The following is an 18,759-nucleotide window of genomic DNA, read 5'->3' on the forward strand; positions in this document are numbered from 1 at the left end:
TTTTCGTTTTTTTTTTAATTTGTGTAACAATGGTTGGGACTTTTGGCTAGCCAGCTAGCTATGTAGCTATCTAAGCGTGATATTTTTTTTTTTTTTTTTTTTTTTAATATTTCCCCCAAGATTACCAGCACGGCTCCTATTTTTTATTTGACGACTTTTCTTTTTAAAATATTGGATCATGCATCGAACAGGTCCATTCTACCCGTACGTAATGCAGCATTATGCCAATGTCAATTTTTTGAGCTTTTATATAGTCCCCACTTTGTGCTAAAATGTGCAGGATCCATATGGACAATATTAAAGTGCTTAAAAAGGGAGGGTTGTACAAACAAATTGGAAGAAATCTTTAAAAAGAATCAAAATGGACAAATGGATGAGCTAGTAAAAAAAAAAAGGAGTGTACACACAAAAAAAAAAACATTTTACAAATTATTAACTACTTTGTCGTAAAAATAAAAAACTCACAGAGGAGATTTTCATAAGAACAGGGTCTGTGTTGGGAAGCAATGGTTTTAATATTTCCATCGTTTTTTTAATTTTAGAAAATTCGTGTGCATCCCTTATTTGTTTTACCTATTCAAGAGTGTGTCACAGATCGACACGACGGGGGAGGCCCCTTTTGGATATGTTTTTCTTAAACGTTTCATGGGCTTCTTGCCAGATATTTTTGAACGACGTGCTGCTGCTCCCTGTGTTGCTCATTGCTTTACGAGTTGGCAAGCTGGATAAGTTTATTGGCTGATCATCTTTGAATAAGCATGCCCACCAAACGTAGAAGCCCTCAAAGTCGTATTTTTTTTTTATATTAATACATAAAAATGTTTCTTCCTTCTCGATTGAATTTTCTCCAAAGTTGAAGTGTAAATTTTGATTATTCACTTTATTAGCGAGATGGAAAATGTCCTCCCAGTTTATTTTTATGTTTTTTACTTCCCACAGTTGGGTGTCTTCATCCTCGCTTACCTTATAGGGGAATGTCCTATCAATTAGCACTTCCTCATGGTTGGAAGTGCCATTTGTGCTTTGTACATCCTTAATATGTGCTGCTTCTCCCTGCTTTACAACCTTTTTAACAACCATTTTATCTTCCTTTATTTGTACAACTAGCGATTTTGCTTTCGTGTACAATGGTAAAGCAATATAAGCGTTAATTTCTTGTACCGACTGATTCCATATGTACTTAAAGGGAACAACAGCTCCATTTGTTATCATATTTTCCAGATTTCTTTTATTTTTCAGAGCATCTTCGTTCTTATCCGTTTGTGCAACACCATTTTTGGTCTCCCCGAGGGATTCCCTTTCGATGTGCGCTTCGTTTTTTTCCTGATTGGTGCTTTTGCACACACCTGTGCCGTTTATTTCTCCATCTCCGCCTTTCAAAATGGTTAATCCGCTAGGCGACAGCACAACTTTGTCCTTCTTCCCTAGTGTTGTTAGTTGAGGCTTCCTACTTTTCCGTTCGTCGTCTGACGAGCTCACATCGATCTGGTCAAACTTGGAATAATTGATAGGGCTGCTCATCCTGGGGACATAGTTGTTTTTTATTTTCTTCCAGTTGGTCCTGTGGGTACCTGGTGGCGCATTCCTTGGGTAATTTCTGCGTTTAAAGCGGTTTCTACGTTTTAAGCGGCTTATACTTTTTCTGCATTTTCTCCAAGTCTGGCAAACTGCTTGCAACACCGTGGCAACGTGCAAGAATATTTGCTTTAAAGGGAGGGTTATATAAAAGCTCTATCTTGGCATTTCAATTGTGCTGAAGTGGGAAACGTGGTGTGAGACCCGTTCGCGAGCGATGGTTAGTCTGGTCGCTCCGCGCCCATTTCTTTACATCTTTATTCCCCCGTGATGCCGCATTCGAATTGATAAATTTTGCCCGGCGTCATATGTTGTGTCCTGCTAGTTTTGCAAAAAATACGGCGCCAATTTTTTCCCTCAAAGTAAAAATCAGAGGGGAATTGCAAAAGAAGGTGAAGGCGCTTTCCAACGCTATGCGGACGAAAAATAATGTATACTTCCTGCGCTTGTGCATAAGTACACGCTCTTTCGACCGCAACTTATCACCTAGCGCTCACATATGTTACCTCACGAGCAACGACCAGTGCACTTTCTTCATCAGTGCGAAGCGGTGGTATGCCAAGAGGGCACTTAAGCAGACGCACAGTTAAACAAAAAGGCAGAACTGGACGAGAATAACTTGCACGTTCGAAGTGTGCTCCTTATGTTATGATCGTCCACCAGAACGCCACTTCGGTGAATTCATTAGCCTTTCTTACGCAACTGCAGTTGGTCCATTCGACGAAAATGTTTAGGCCGTTTTTTTTTTTTTTTTTTTTTTTTTTTTTTATGCGCTGGCAACTTTGTATGTTATATTTAGCGCTTAATAGTTATCCCTTCTTTGTTCCTTTTTCTTTTTTTTGTTGCTTGGTGATTTTACCAGTTGTTCCAGGTGCGTGAGGATTGGTGAAAAATGCGCCCGCGGTAGGGAGCAGCTTATGGAAGGAGCACACGTAAAGAGGGGTCCCAAAAAGGAGTGGCACGTCCATATGCAGGCCTTACAGGCTGATCCGCCAAGCATACATGTCACAACCAATTATTAATGCCCCTTGGGGGAAAAAAGGACAGAGTAACCGTTTGAGACATAACGGGCGTGTAATTTTCATAACAACCCAAAGTGAAAACGCAACTGAGGGGGGCAACCACCACTCGGAAACATCCCCCCTTGTGGAGAGAACCAAAAAATGAGTGACTTATTTTTCTACATAGACGAAATTGATAATCTGTTGGAGGATTATAGGAAATTACTGTCCGATTTGAAAAAAGAATCGGAACGAAATGATGAGAGGACAACGAAAAAGTGTATCGACGACATCCACTTCCTGAATGAGAGAATAAAAACAGCCAAAGATGCTCACTTCATCGAGATGCGTAATTTACCTGAGGAGGAACAGAATAATTATATTTTAAAAATAAAGGAAAAAATGGCCACTCTGGAGGATTTGAACATGCAGTTCGATTTTCTTAAGAGTAAAATTTCCTATGCACAGAAGGAAGCCAATCGAATGAAAGGAGGGAGTAGGGTGAAGTATGTGACCGCGAAGGATATGGAAAATATAGGGGACTTTATTCAAGACCAAACGGAGGAGTCTATTCTTCGAATGAAAATGATGGTAAACGAATCGGAGCAGATAACGAGAGAAGCTGCAGTCAAATTAAATGAACAGAATGAAAAACTGAAAAAGGTAAAGGACAAAGTGGATGACGTCGATACGAATGTTTCAAGTGCAAAGGAAACTTTAAAGGAAATAGCCAAAGAGGCTGTCACAGATAGATTTGTCCGCTTTCTTTCCCTCCTCATATTTATCGTTTTGATTATTCTCATTACGGTTATTTCGATTTAGAAGTAAATTGGTTCAGGGGGGGAAGGCGCCCGTCTGCCTGTGTACGTGCATTAACTCATTTATAAACGATAATTTTATTTTATTATTTTTTTTGTGATCCATTTTGGTGAGTTACCCCCGAGCGCAGTAGATATGACGAGTTACGTGGGCCTTCTCGTCAAGGCAGGGATTCGCTTGTGCACATAGCGCTAAGCGTATTTACAAATAAGCATACCTCCGTATAAACGTATGTTTACACATTTGGAGGTGTATGTATGTATTCCCCCCTTTCGGCTGCATAGCATTTGGTTTCCTTGTGCCCGTTTGCTTAAAGGAGCCACTTGGCCATTTAAGGGAATTCCCCCATTTAGTGAAAAAGGCAACGTGCGGTGGGTCCACGGCGGGATGTGACAAAAAGGGGGATGCATACATTTCGTTCGCATTTTTAAGCTGAAAAATTATTCCCATTTTTTTTTTTTTCTCCCCATTTATTAATTTGCTTATTCATTTTTTAACAATTTTTTTTCCACTTTTTTGGTGTTCTTACGCGTGGCCCACGGCACAGTATGTTGCCCCATGCCATTACACCCCATTCGCCGTGTAATGACTTTTTTTTAAAACTTTCTGTTCACAAAATTTTCAATTTAAGATTCCATTTTGGCGCTTTTAACATGAATGGATTACGGGCATACTATTAAAACACATGATATTTTTTTTAAAGAATGAGGAGTGAACTATTACAAGTAGGTTGGCTACCTGTAGAAAAAAAAAAAAAAAAAATACGTACAGCATAATAAGGAAGCACACTCTACCTGTTGGTGTACTTTTTATTTTTTGATGAAAAAAGTACACGTACTCATTTTGCGTTATAATTGCCTATGGTTTAGAATCGACGTGGGTGCAAAAAGGGCGTACACGCGTGTACGCATATATTACGTAGATGTACGCGCTTGTGCATAAAAGTGAAAGCATGCGCTTGGTTTTCTTCCCCGATGTTATTATTACTGTACGCGTTCTACGCTCTTATGCTTGGTGCGTGCATGCATCTGTCCATTGTTCATCTTCCCTGGGAAGGAGAAAAAAAAAAGGAAGAAAAAAAAAGATGCAAAACCATCTTTCCTACAAAGATGTTCTAGGCGCATTATTGTGTACACTATTGTTCACTTGTGCATCCTTGATCCAGATGCAAAAAAATAACCAGAAAGGATGTGTTTTTAGAGAAAAAGTTTGTTTACTTGGGTACGCATTTTGAAAGGTACTCCTAGTTCCTTATCACATGTACGGTAGCGTGCTGGTTTTGCATGCAATAATGATGTAGGCATAATTTTGTGTACGTTTTTTTTTTTTTTTTTTTTTTAAAGCTCCGCTCTCCTTGTACGTTTTTCTCATAAGTGTACGCACTTGCATCAACATGTTAGGAGGAAACAACATACTGAAATGCTTATCGAAAAAAATAACAAAATAATAGTTAGTCGCCAACTCATTATAGAAAGAAATTATATTAACACATGAGAAAATACACGCCAATGAAATGTAAAAGAGAAAAGCAAAGGAATCGGAAAAACAAAATGTGTGTATTTTAGAGACTACGCATAAATGGAAGATTTACAAATTTATACTTAAATTTGTGAACACCAGCATGTGCTCACTTTTTTGTGCCCATGAAATAGCTTCGCATAAAACACACCAACCTTGTTGAAAAGTATTTCTACACTCGGCCCTTTAGCCTCTTATACATTTTACACAGCAGGGAAAAGAAAAACGAAGTGTTTAGAGAAGTGTTAAGGAAAGCGAAAAAGGCTAAACAGCCAAAATAATCAAAAACTGAATATCACAGAAAAGATAAAAAAAAAATGAAAAAAGAAAAAAACAAAAAAATCAAAAAAGAAAAAAAAAGCAGAAAAACAAACATAGCCAATTTATGAAAGCTGAATAAAGCAAAAATTTCCTTTTCACCACCAGTTTGTAGAGTGTGCAATTTTCTCCCGCGCCAACTTGCATTCCACGTTGGAGGCGAAGAGCTTACCTTGTGTAGTTTTCCTTCCTGGGGAAGCAGAAGTGTATTTCCACGCCATTACTCCATCGCTGAGCAAACACACGCCAGGGTGTGTGTGTATCGCCTATGCGAAGGTATGCCCATAGAAGTTTCGCATCTGCGTCCCGCGCCCACCCGTGTGTGACGAAAGCCATCGATTGGGGGTCACTCTCGGTGAAAAAAAAAAAAAAAAAAAAAAAAAAAAAAAAAAAACTGTAGTACAGGGTACTGTAGTATCGTAGTGAACTGCATTGTTGTAGTGAACTTGAGTGTAGTGTAGTATACTGTAGTTCCCTGGTGGTAACACTTGCGAGGGCGTAACCACACCAGAAGCGACTGCGCCTAGTGGGTACAACTCGCGTGACCGTACCTGGGAGAACTGCAGCACGAAGGATGGAGAGAGAAAGTCCCAAGTGCAAGGACTCCCCGGGGGGAGCCTGGCCCAAGAAGGGTAGTAGCATAAGTGCAAAGAGTTCGGCCCGTAACCAAAGTGAGGTAACAGAAAAAAAGGCCCAAATAATGCTCGAACAGGAGAAGGAGAGAAACAAAGCTCTCCGTAAGTATTACAGAAAAATACAAAAATGCGGGAAAAAAAAAAAGAGATTTGGACAAAAGAGGGAAGAAGTGATAGACGTCGATTTTCAAAAAGCAGCGACTTGCAAAATGGGAAATCACTGGAACCATCGTGTAGAAGCGAAAATGATGAATGGGAACCATATCCATATTGACAGGGTCATAAGGGATCATGCTGTTTTGAATTCCATAGGTGATATGTACAGAACGGTCTACGAGGATAAGTCTCATAATTGTTGTCACCCACTAGCGTTCTCACGGCATGTGTCTGTTCCGAATATGGCAATGAATGACTTTAACCATTTGATTGGTAGGAATGAAAATGCAAATCGGCCATGTTACAATGCGAACTTAAGTTTTTCAAGGCATCTTTACAGAGGGGGGAATGCAAATCTAAACCTTAGTAGAGGATATACGAACTGGGGGGAAAGGACGAACCAAATTCGCCCTCACCGTGATATATTCATGTGGAGGCAGGAACCTGTTGTGACAGGGGTTCTCACGAACCCTGCTTATCTGATCAATGGGTGCGGAAGAATCGGAGATGGGAATCATACTGTTCTGCGCCAAGTGAATCCACCCATGGTGGACGCACGTGTTGCAGCCTCCAATGGTGTTAGATGTAGTGCAGGTGTCCCAGGTCCTATATATGGTATTCATCATGCAGACTATGCTAGTAGGGGTGATAACGGTATGGATCCTTATTTTATTTTCCAAAATGTACCCAGGGAAAGAAAAGTGTGCCAAGCACATTTTGCGCAAATGCAGGAAGAACAACAAAGGGGGGTAGGAATTAACCAGGGAATGCAAGGCAATATCCACTGTGTTGCTACACCGCATCCATTTTGTACAATCCACCCCCCCTACCGGGGGTATAATTTCGACCTACAAATGAGAGGAGCCATGCCTAACCATGTAGTTTACATGCATCCCTCTCATATTGCACCACTGCACCGAGATATCCGACAGAAAAGACGCCTCGAATGTTGCAGAAGGAGACCACTTAACGCAGATGCTAGGGAACATGCTAACGAACATGCTAACGAACATGCTAACGGACATGCTAACGAACATGCTAACGGACATGCTAACGGACATGCTAACGAACATGCTAACGAACATGCTAACGGACATGCTAACGAACATGCTAACGGACATGCTAACGAACATGCTAATGAAGAAAGGTTTCATATCAGGGAGGTAAACCCCTGTTATCACAATTTGAGGATGCCGAATTGTCCTAATAGGATATTAACCCCCCTGAGGATAAATCCACATTTCGCTTGTGTCAACAGTGCACACATTCGTACAGATGCACTCGGGAGGAATAACATCTTTGTTTCCCCAACTTGGAACAAGAGAAGAAAATTAGAAATAAATGAACCTTTGCACAGGATACCATGTTATGAGACAAGGATGTTCCCACTGAGAGAGCAGGCTAACTTTATGAAGGAAGTACAAATGGGTAGCCACCTGCTAGCCCACCCAGGTCCACTTTCTTTCCACCTAGTAAACCAAAACGGTGATGACAACCATTTTGGAAACGAAGTACAGAGAGGAGTTGGAAGAGAAGAAGGGCATTGTTGGACAAACGAATGTACTCCGCGTTGGTCGATCCCGGGCATGACCATCGGTGGAGTTGCTTCCCCATCCAGAGGGTGCAACCACACGGAAGACAATAGGGACAGTACCGACATATACTGCCAACGGAGCGATCACCAGAATGAGTATTGCAAGGAGAATGGGCAGATGGAAAAGATCGTACAGTATGGGCAAGAGGTACTTCCCCCAGCCCACGAGGCCATCCTCCAACACAGCAAAGAAGAGACCAACGGGGAGGAGAGTAACTTGGTGAAGAAAGAAACGGGGGTGCCATTAAAAGAGGACAACAAATTTCAACAGAACTGTGGACTGTTCAGAAATTATGTTTTTTCATTTAAGAACCCACCTAAGGAGGAAGAGAAGGAGGAGAAAGAAGAGAAAAGCGAAAAGGATGAAAAGGTCGATAACGGTGCAACGCCCGAGAATACCCCTACGAAGTACAAGACGCTGAAAAACGAAAAGCACGCCCTACCAAACAGCGAAGCCCGTTACAAAAAGTTTGAGGAGAAATATTTCTCAGAGGACCAGATATCAAGTGACTTTCAATGGAGAGAAGTGGACGGAACTATTTCTTCTCACGCGCAAGACTTTCTATTTTTCGATGAGGAGGACCTGAAGATGGTTTCTCTGGATGTGCTGGACCACAGCACAAGGAGTATCAGCACGAGCGGGAGCAGCGATGAAGGAAGTGGTGATAAACGCTCCTACCTCCCTCGAAAGGGAAGAAGCCAACTGCACCAAGGCACAGATGACGAAGGACATAAAAGCACTCTCCTCTCCAACCAGCAGGTGAAGCCCATCCCCAAACCCGACCATAAACCATGCAAAAAGGAAAAAAAAAAAGGCAGTGCCCACAAGAGAGGTGCACCAAATGGGAACCACCCAAACAGACCAAACAAAGTTACAAAGACAGGTAACGTGAAGCTGGTGGCCGATGGGGAGAAGTGCCGCCATAGAGATCGACCAGTAGAGAAAACACATAGAAAGAAAAACAAGTCTGTTATCATGTATGCCAAAATTATGAACATAAGTTATGAATATGGTGCAGATGTGCTGAAGCAGTTTAGCCACCCCGCAGTTAATTTGTTTAATACGAACAAGACGCACATTGTAAAGAAGAAGGAAAAGAAGAGGAGGGAAGTTTACAGGTACGTCGATGCAGAGGAGGAGTTCGGGGAGGTTCATGAAGTGAAACATTCTGTGAAGCATTCAGTGGAACATTCAGTGGAACATTCAGTGGAACATTCAGTGGAACATTCATTGGGACATGAAGTGAAACACTCAGTGGAGGAAAAAGTGACGGAAGAAATGGTAGAAGAAATGGCGCAGGAAATGGCAGAAGAACTGGCACAAGAGTTGGGGCACCCAGGGAAAAAAACAAAACGTAACTACAAAAAGAAGCAGGAAGATCCAGAGAAAAAAAAAAAAAAATTTATTAGCCACAAGATAAAAAGACACCTCCTGTGTATCAACGCGAGGATCGTAATAAAGGAATGGTACATTGATTATGGAACCTCCGCCAGTATCACCCCCTACATCTACGTAGTGTCTGAAAATGATAACCGCTACAAGCTAGACAGAGTGCACAATAAATATTATTCCATGTTCACCAATGTAAGACTGAAGTTTGAAGTTACCACCAGAATTGTAAAATCGCTGCAGGCCTATCCAAACATTACATACAAAGAACTTGTTGGCCACTTAACACTGTACGAGTGTATTAGCAAAAAGATGAAGAAGGAAAAGGAGGAGTTCATACAAAAAGAAGATTTGTTGTCATCCACGTGGGAGGACGAACGTACCAATCGGGGCGGGAAGCAGAAAAAGAAGAAAAAGAAACACAAAATGTGGGAGAAATGGGAAAAGTGGGACATGAGGGAAAGGCTGATTGATGAATCATATCCAGGGGATAGTTGCGAAGAAGACGATTTTGCATCATGGAGAATACACCCACATGATTGCTACCCCTTGTTGGATGAGGAACTTGCCAAAATGGCAGAAAACTCCGAAAACAAAAAAAAAGAAAAAAAAAAAAAAAAAAAAAAAAAAAAAGGGAAAAAAGAAGGAAAAAAAGAAGAAAGAGGAATCCCCCATTGTAAGTGTAAGCTTGTCCGAATATACTGGCACAGGTGTACACACCATGCCAGATGGAACAGTAAGCAAGAAGTGCACATGGGGGGCACCATACGCTGTATACAAGTGCAACAGAAAGGTCATAATCAGAATGTATAAGTTTATTAAGAACGAAATGAAAATATTAACTCAGGGGTTCAACGTAAAGTGCTTGCTGTGCACTCCTTTCATGAGGATCCTAGCACAGAAGTTTAAATTTAAGCATAGGAAGAATCAACAGGAGAAGAGGTTAACAGGAGTGTGTTCCCTTTCTGTGGACAAGCATATATGCTCAGATGGTCTTCTAAACTGCCACGAAAATGTAGAATATCGTAGCTCTAAGAAGATCACACGCTTTTACCTTATTAGAAGCTTCGTTAAGACAGAAAAGGGGAATGTAGATAAGTGTGAGACCTCATGTGGATGCACGGGTCAAGCAAAGACAGAAGAGAAGGAGGAGTGGGATAACCAATATGTGCTCATGGGAGGTGGTGAGATTGACTCGTCCAGCGTATGTGCCCACGGGGGGGAAGAGCACACAACGAAAAATGAATCGACAAATGGATGGAAAAATGGATCGAAAAATGGATCGATGTTGATTGAACTCCCCGCCAAATGTTGCAGTTGCTACACCCAGCGTGAAATTTCTTCCCCCCTGGATTTGATTAACCCCCTGGAACACGAATCGGTGCTAAACATATGGGTATTCCTTTGGACATATAGACAGGTGACGCATACCAAAATGAAGGTTAGCCAACTGAATGAGGAACTCCTACAGAGAAGAAGTACCTTTAGGAAAGAAATGGTGGGAGAAATAATTCTAGAAAGGATACTAGAGAATGAGCATCTTTACAAAAATGAGGTATTTGTTTCAATTCTCGAAAATATATGTGGTGAGAAAGAACACGACACGTTAGAGGGTATAACAAATTCTCAAAGGCATAATAGTTGTACAGATGAAATGATGAGGGTAATACTGCTGCTATTGTACAGGTCCCTACGAATTGATCGACATAGAAGGAGCTACTCCATGGGGGACAAACAAAATGGTGCGTCTAGGAACGGTAGTCCAGGGATGAACTCTTCCTCTTACGATATTTTGGACCATTTAGAAGATCCTATGCTGAACGAAATTTTGAATTTTCCATTTAAGAGATGCCTCACTGGGGGTGGAAAGAAAAGAAGAGAAGATAACATTTCTGAGGAGGATAAAATTTCACCAGGGAATGGATCGATAGATAACGAATGTATGAATGGAAAAGCCCCCCCAACGGAGGACTCACAAACTGAACAACAAAAGAACGTAGAACATTGTACAGAAGGGATAGGAGTTGAAGGGGAATATCCACCAGCAGATGACGTAGAGGAGAAAAAAGGAAGTACCCACATGAACAATACAAATGAGGAAATCCAACCAATTATGGAAAATCAGAACCATGAGACAGCTATTCGAAGTGATGGCGCCCCCCCAAATTTTATAATAGACGAACGAGACGTTAAGGACAATTCTTATGGAAAGACCCTGTTAGACGTTTTAACAGAAAGGAATGAACAGAAAAAACTTTTCGATTTTTGTGAAGACTTGAGATTATTGGACAATTTAACGTGGCCACTATATTTAAAAAAATGCCTTTTTATGTTGCTATACGTAATGAAACACTCCTTTTTGTTTGAAGATGGTGACGCCGAAGAGGGGGAAGATGAAGCCTCAAGTAAATTAACCCCCAAGGAAGAAAACTCTCTTTCCAGGAAGGTGAATTTATCATGCGAAGGATCTATTTCCCCCCTAGATAGTAAAAATGATGACCAGAAAGCAGAGATAGAAAGAAAAACCATCTCTGAATGTTGTATAGAATTACAACATGTAAAAATGAAGAAGTACCAACTGAGTTGGGTTCCAAATGAGACTGATAATTTCGATGGGAAAACATCTTGTAGAGAGGATCTGCTAGCCATTTTGCATTTCCTCTGTGAAGAAAATACCACCTTTGAAATGTTAAGTACAAATGAAAAAATAAAGCTTTTCAACATTTTTATAAATGTAATAAGAAGTAGTACTGTTGAACGGGAGAGAGAAAACGGTGAAGAAGAGCACTTGAAAAAGGTAAACGGGGATGTAGTTCTGCAGACAAGCATGGAGGGTGCATCTAACAGTGCGTCGAATGGGGAACTGCCTGGAGATATACCCACGAAGGGAACACCAAGCAATGGAAAAACTGAAGTGATGAACGAAGGAGAAGACATAAGGGGCCACCTACCTGGTGATGAAAGAAGCTATGTCGAACGGGTGGGAGAACAATTTGACGTTAAAGTGCATCTGCTTGGAAAGGACAGACATTCGAACAAGTACTACATTTTTGGGGCCCCCCTGGGATGTACAGACTGTATATACGTTGAGTGCGTCAATGAGGGGGGACCTATCCATGCGCCCCTTCCAAATGGTTCCCTTCCAGATGAACCGCAAGATAGGATAATGAACCCACTCCAGGAAGGACACACCACTTCTACACCGAATAGCCCTTGCCCCGGAGAAATGAACCCACCAAAGGGTAAAACTCAAATTGGCTACATTGAAGGGGTGGATAACATAACCCGGTTTGTGGAACTTTTTTCCCCATTATCCGTGGAAGAAACGGAATTGAAAAAGAGACTCGTTCAGTTGAGGGAGGCACTAGTAACCACGTGTCAAGTGCACCAGGTGGGGGGTCCATTTGAGGAAGGCACCAGTGGGGAAAATCCAACCAATGGTAACATATGCACGGAGGGAAAAAAAAACAACTCAAGCAGGGATGCATCGGGAGGGGAAAGCCAAAGTGTCGACGAGGAAGGGAATCCCCCCACCGATATACAGTATTCGCATTGTAAAAAATACGACGAAGTAAGCAAGCAAGAGAAAATAAAAGAGGCAACAGAACCGGGTGACAAATACCAAATACTGAACAAACACGTAGAAGGTAAACACACAGATGTATGTCCACACAAACTGGAGAAGACTCAAAAAAAGGAAAAAAATTCCCTTTGGGATAATGAAAAAGTTATATTGGATCAGATGCTATGTTTTATAGAAAAGCTGCTCTACTTTGTAAAAAAAACCAAAATGGTTTTGAACCAATGCGTACAGGATGAAATGGTAAGGTCGGTAGACAGCTTCGTCCTAATGTGCATAGGAACATTTGTAAGGGGTAATATAACCAATGATCTTGGATATATTTTTAAAAATTTTGTAAATCTGATTATAAATATTGAAACATTATTTTTCAGCCATCCGTATTGTTTTTTTTTGAAAAAGAGGTGGAGAAAGGAGTTGCGAAATTCCTGGGAAAACGACATGTGTTTTTTGAAGTGCCTAATTGATGAAGACCTCGAAGACATAAACGTTTTCGATATATTGCCCACTTTGTGTTTTTATTTTAATTATTTTGTAACCTACGGGTTGAAGGAAAAAGCTATTCACATGTACAGGAAATACGGATTGACGGGGATGGTTTCCGAGTTGGAGGATGTCGCCGGGGGGGCTACTGCTCAGCGCAAGTTACAATTGTTGAAGAAGGTCCGATTGATGCTGAAGGGGAGTCATGGGAGTGCCGCCAAGGAACCAAGGGGGGACACCCAAGGAGACACTGAAGTACGCCCTGAAGATTATCCCCAAGACGAGCGCATAAGTGACGTGCTCAGAGAAATATGCAAATTTTTGCCCTACCAGGTAGACGGTAAGTACATCTATTTCAAAGAGGGGCATTTAGAACACATGGAGATACTTTTCAACAACAATTTGTTTTTTTCCGAACGGAATAATTTAGAGAAGATTAACATCAAGGAGATCGTCGAGGTGAGGGATATAAAAATGTTTTTGATCCCGAAGAAGGACCTATGGAGGTTGGGAAAGGGTACCTCCTCGGGGGACAACACGGGATGCACACAGAATGGAAAGCCGAATGATCTAACGGAAGTAGAACGGACAGACCAAACGAAGGAAGACGGTCTACGAGATAATGAGGAAACGACACCTTCACTCAGTGGGAAGGAAGAATTATCCAACGAAGCGAACAGATCACCTACATATCATACAGACTACCACATACTGAGGGAAGGCTTATTCAAACTTAAGGAAGAAGTGGAAAGGAAAAAATGGGGCCCACCAAATAAACATAATACACTGTATTTAAAACCGCTGGAGGAGTATACAAAGGTTCTGGAGGCACAAATATGTAGCAGTTTTTTATGTCCCAATTTTGGGACACTTGTAGATGTGAAAAATGATCTGAAGAGGGAGACACCCGTTGGTGAGAACATCATCAAGGGAGAATCAACAGTGCATAGAGACAACTCAGAGGAGACCTTCGTCTACGTGTGCCAACTGCATTGTGTAATATATCCACGTGGTGACCTAAAGAAAGGCAGTGAAGAATATATGAGGCAGTTACAAGAACCATATTCTGCATGCGAAAGGTACATTTACGCTCAGTGGAAGTTCCTTATTCTGAACACATGTTTTACAGAAAATATGCATACCATTTTTTATACCTTTCCTATGAGTCGATCGGCTCTTTCCACTCCCTGCTGGAGAACTCCCTTGTGTACTAAAGGTTGGATGACCAAAGGGACTTCAAATGAGGAGTGATATGAGCCTCTTAAGCGGGTAAGTGTAGTTCAAGGGGTAAATATTTGTGAGCATTCCTGGGTGACGTGCCCCGTTGGGTGGTCCAGTAGTGAGGGTTCGTACAAATTGGAAAGACGTGCAGGTCGGGAAAAGGGAGGAACTGCAAAGGTGGGGTTATTCCCCATTTTGCGGCCAGAGAAAGCGCACCATAAGGAAGTTTAACAGCTTTTATGTAAACACACAGAGGTGTTGATGTGCCCGCCGAATGTTCATTTATAGGACCCTTTTTTCTCACTCTATCTATATATATATGTAGCCATTTCATTTACTGCCCCCTTTTACAGGGGTGTTTATTTTACCTCTTTTTTTTTTTTCTACATAATTAAAAATCTCCTCTTAAACGAAAAGCAGCAAAATGTTGAACAAATTATGCCGCGGCCACGCACCTATGGGAGGCACGCTTATTATGTTAAGTTAGAGCTGTTCGCCCAGAGCAACCTTTGTGGTACCTCTCACGTGCACCGCCACCAAGACGGTTAATTAACGCTGGGAGGGAAAATATCCTTTCGCCCAACGGAGCGACGTAATTTTCGCCCTGTTCTGAATTAGGAAAAAAAAAAAAAAAAAAATGCAACTTCCACCCGAATGGGAAAAATGAAACGACATTTTTTTTCCTTTTAAATGGAGAAATGGGAAGAAAAATCGAAAAGAATATAAAAAGCGTGTACATTTTTTTTGAAGATAAAACTAGAAAACCACATAGAGTTATTTTTTTCACGTTTTCTAACGCCACGCTGCATGCCGCGCTTTCCCACGTGTTCAGGCAGAAACCACGCCCCCATACTTTTTACGAAAAACTGTGGAAAATAAAAACACTTCAATGATTTAATAACGGAAAGAGAAGAGCATTTAAGGAGATCTAGTTTTGCAACAATTGTGGCACAAATTATAGGAGAGAAATAAAAAAAAAATCCTGCACTTATTTTTCCCAATGCAGTCCACCTACTAAGCACAGTTTAGCCTAAATGACATGGTCCTCATATTCTTCTCCCCCTTAACCACTCCTCCCCCCATGTATGCTTCACCCTCGTGAGAGATATGCTCTAGCGGTGGAAGCATGTATCGTGCATCAAGTTACTTAAAACTGTTCTCAACACTATGCGCCTTAACGTTTATTTTCCTGAGTGAATGCTATCACTGTGCGTATGAGAAGGACGATCAAAATGTAGACCTCTTTTCCGAGGCGCACGAGCTGCTCGACCAGGGCGAGTACGCGAAGTCGTTCGCCTTCCTGAGGACATGCGTGCACTACGATATAAGGTAGGTCGGTCACACCAGGGTGTTACACGAATGTGGCAATTCCACGTCTGCTAAGCCCGTCTTATTAGGCCGTTAGCACCTCTAACGCAGATAACACCGATTGCATCGCTTCCCCCCCGTAGGTGCCTAACGCTGAGTGGAGTGTTCTACTACCTGGGACTCCATCCCGTGGAGAGGGACGTCATAAACGCCCTGCACATATGGAAGGTGTGTGCAGACTACGGTAGCGCTGATGCGCAATTCTACCTGGGAATTATGTACTCCAATTATTTCTCTCTTCCAAATTTGTATTCCTACTATGTGGAGGAGCCGAAGATAGAAGACACCTTCGTTTTGCACAGATTGTACCTCCGATTGGAAGGGGCCTATTTAAGGAGGAGTGTGATCGATTGCTTACGAGGAGAAGGCGTTAAATGCCAAGTGTGGGAGAGAGATGAATTCAATCACGGAAACAACCCGATTGAAGATGGACAGACTTTTAGAACCCCCCCAGTGGTGACACTCACAAAAGACAACAAACTAATTGTGAAGATAAAAAATATTAGATACAACACAGATGAGTTGAAGTGGTATTTTGACAATTTAGAGAAATTTCCCAATAGGGATTACCTGGAAAAAAATGGGCATAAATTATACTTCAGGAGAAATCATAACTTAAGTTTACTATACCTGTACAGTAGTAGTTTGGCTAACCATCCAGGAAGTACCTTATCCTTAGGAATGAGATACATGAATGGTTATGGCGTGGAGAAAAATTGCGAAACTGCATCTAGGTACTTTCTAAAGCTAACAAACGGGATCATCAATGCGGATAGTAGAACCCATTTTGAAATGACTGATTTGATCAAGCTAAGTATACCACATTATGATCAGTACAATATGAATAATAAGAAAATTAGAAATATAGAACTGTTTCTAGAAACGTCTCTACATGACAACCACAGAATTTTAACAATGATCGCACGGAGGTACCTCATGGCAATAGACGGAGTTGAAAGAAATTACAAAAAAGCATTCGCCTATCTAACCAGAGCAGCAAAGTATGACAACTCCGAGGCCATATCGTTACTAGGGTATATTCACCTACTAGGGTTAGGCGTACAAATTGACTATAGTAAAGCTACTGATTATTTTATTAGGGGAAATAAATTAAACGACCCTTTGAGTTATAATGGGCTAGGGTATATACACTTCTTCGGGTTAGGGACGTTTAAAAAGAATCCCCAATTGGCATTTTACTATTTCGACTTAGCTGCAAAGAGTAACCTATCATCGGCACAATTCAATTTAGCCTGCCTCTATTTAAGTGGCGTCGGAATTACGCAGTCTTTCCATAACGCGTTCTACTGGTTTTATAAAGCGCTAAATAATGGGAATGTGCTAGCTGCTTACATCATGGGGTTTATGCACTACAATGGGATCATCATCAACAGGAACTGTAAAGTAGCTTTGTCTTTGCTGGCCAAGGTAGCTGAAAATAACTCCTTCATTTTGAGCACCTCCAATAGAATTATTAGATATATAGAAAAGGGCAGAATGAAGGAGGCTCTGTTCCTTATGGCACAACTCGCCGAAACGGGCAACGTCCAGTCACAGATTGGTATATCTCAAAATATTAACAATCCGAAGTTCGCTCTTTTCTTACCCTCCAATGATAAAGCGAAGAAGGTTTATGCCAGCAGGTACCTGGCCATGGCGTCAGAGAACAACGACTTTAAATCGCTCTTCACTCTGGGAGATTACGCCTATCAGGGGCACGGCCTATACGTCCGAATATTTCCCAAGAACGGTCTGCCCTTTGACGAGCTCTACGACGTGAACCGTGACGAGTGCCTCTTCCGCTCCGGTGCGCCGAAAAGGGCAAAAAAGGATGACAATTTTGATGAGGAGAAGAAGGATAACCATTTTGACGAGGCGAAAAATGCTGTCACAGATGAAAAGTCGAATGAGGACGCCCCCCCGAACGAAATAATCTCTGCAGACCTCGTGGACGAACAGGGCCTGATCTTCAACGACCGCTGGAGGTTCAACTACGGATTGAAGTTCTCCTTTAACGAGGTGGATTACCACCTAGCTTATCACCATTACAAAAGCATTATTTCGCACTACCCCAACAACTTTTACGTGATCCAAACAATATCGCAGGCCTGCTACAACTTAGGGTTCATGCACTATTACGGCATAGGGGTGGCCAAGAATATTCAGAAGGCCTTAGTCTATTTCAATTCCTCTATTAAAATTTACCCCACGCATAAGGCCCCCTCCGTTTTGTTTGTGCTCTATATAAAGCTTAACAAGCATTTGTATAACTTCAAGAAGAAGTTTCAGCACCTCAAGTGGTTTTTACCCCTGTAAAGCGGGGGGAACCCCCCACCCCCCCCCCACAAAGGAAAAAAGGGAGAAGCGCCACGATGTTTCTAAAGGAGGGAAGAGACAGCATGGGGAACGGTACAAAACGTCCGACAATGCGTTTCCCATTCGGGCTCCTTATCCCATATGCAACTCAATTTGTCGCTATCTTTTGCGAAAAAAAGAAAAGTGTAAAATTGCCCCGTCTTGGCACCTCTCCACTGGCCTAATTTGAACCTGTTTTATGATGACACAGTTTAACCGTCGCAAGGGGTTCCCATTTTACGTATCTTGGACAGGAGAGAAAAAGAATAAGCGAAAACTCCAGTGATACATTTAGACAGAGACAATGTGCACCAAGGGAACCACCTCGCTGCGCATTTAACTAGTGCAACTTTTTTTTTTTTTTTTTTTTCTTTATTCCCATTTGGGCATTTTTCTGTTCTTCATAGCTACTTCTCCGTTTGTTCATTTTGCACCTACATGTTGACCCATTTTTTACCATATAAATTTTACCTTGCGGAATGAAGTACAACTCCGCAGGAAGCAGAACAAATGAAGCGAGGTAAGGTATACGTCAACCCCCCACGCCTTCACTATCTTGGAACGGTTTTGCAAATAAGCGAGAAGAGGGTAGACCTACACGTGTGCAGGTACCCCCAATGTTGAATAAGAATACGTTTTACTCGGCGGAGGAATGGACGCCTCCACTCGGAGGGGGGTAAAACTGCCAATGCTAGAATCACATTCACAGGTGATTGGCTAAAAAAAGTGAAGTGTTACCCGAAAAA

The 18,759-nt window shown here is 41.7% G+C and overlaps 4 protein-coding genes across 4 annotated transcripts; 3 read left to right on the top strand and 1 right to left on the bottom strand.

The window, feature by feature from the left end:
- Positions 1–588: 588 nt before the first annotated feature.
- On the bottom strand, positions 589–1,521 carry PCOAH_00046310 (Uncharacterized protein; the record flags this gene model as incomplete). Its single annotated transcript, XM_020061415.1, has 1 exon — positions 589–1,521. One exon carries the CDS (start codon positions 1,519–1,521, stop codon positions 589–591), a length of 933 nt encoding a protein of 310 aa, XP_019916132.1.
- A 1,217-nt stretch (positions 1,522–2,738) lies between these two features.
- On the top strand, positions 2,739–3,398 carry PCOAH_00046320 (Uncharacterized protein; the record flags this gene model as incomplete). The annotated part of the gene is made up of 1 exon (XM_020061416.1): positions 2,739–3,398. One exon carries the CDS (start codon positions 2,739–2,741, stop codon positions 3,396–3,398), a length of 660 nt encoding a protein of 219 aa, XP_019916467.1.
- A 2,407-nt stretch (positions 3,399–5,805) lies between these two features.
- Positions 5,806–14,313, top strand: PCOAH_00046330 (Chloroquine resistance marker protein; the record flags this gene model as incomplete). Its single annotated transcript, XM_020061417.1, has 3 exons — positions 5,806–9,682; positions 9,735–14,148; positions 14,286–14,313. The coding sequence occupies 3 exons, from the start codon at positions 5,806–5,808 to the stop codon at positions 14,311–14,313; spliced, it is 8,319 nt and encodes a 2,772-aa protein (XP_019916806.1).
- Positions 14,314–15,416: 1,103 nt separating this feature from the next.
- PCOAH_00046340 (SEL-1 protein) lies at positions 15,417–17,974 on the top strand (the record flags this gene model as incomplete). The annotated part of the gene is made up of 2 exons (XM_020061418.1): positions 15,417–15,619; positions 15,742–17,974. 2 exons carry the CDS (start codon positions 15,417–15,419, stop codon positions 17,972–17,974), a joined length of 2,436 nt encoding a protein of 811 aa, XP_019916559.1.
- Between the last annotated feature and the right edge of the window lie 785 nt (positions 17,975–18,759).

The sequence above is a fragment of the Plasmodium coatneyi genome, chromosome 12 (assembly GCF_001680005.1).
Source record: "Plasmodium coatneyi strain Hackeri chromosome 12, complete sequence".
Lineage (NCBI taxonomy): Eukaryota > Apicomplexa > Aconoidasida > Haemosporida > Plasmodiidae > Plasmodium > Plasmodium coatneyi.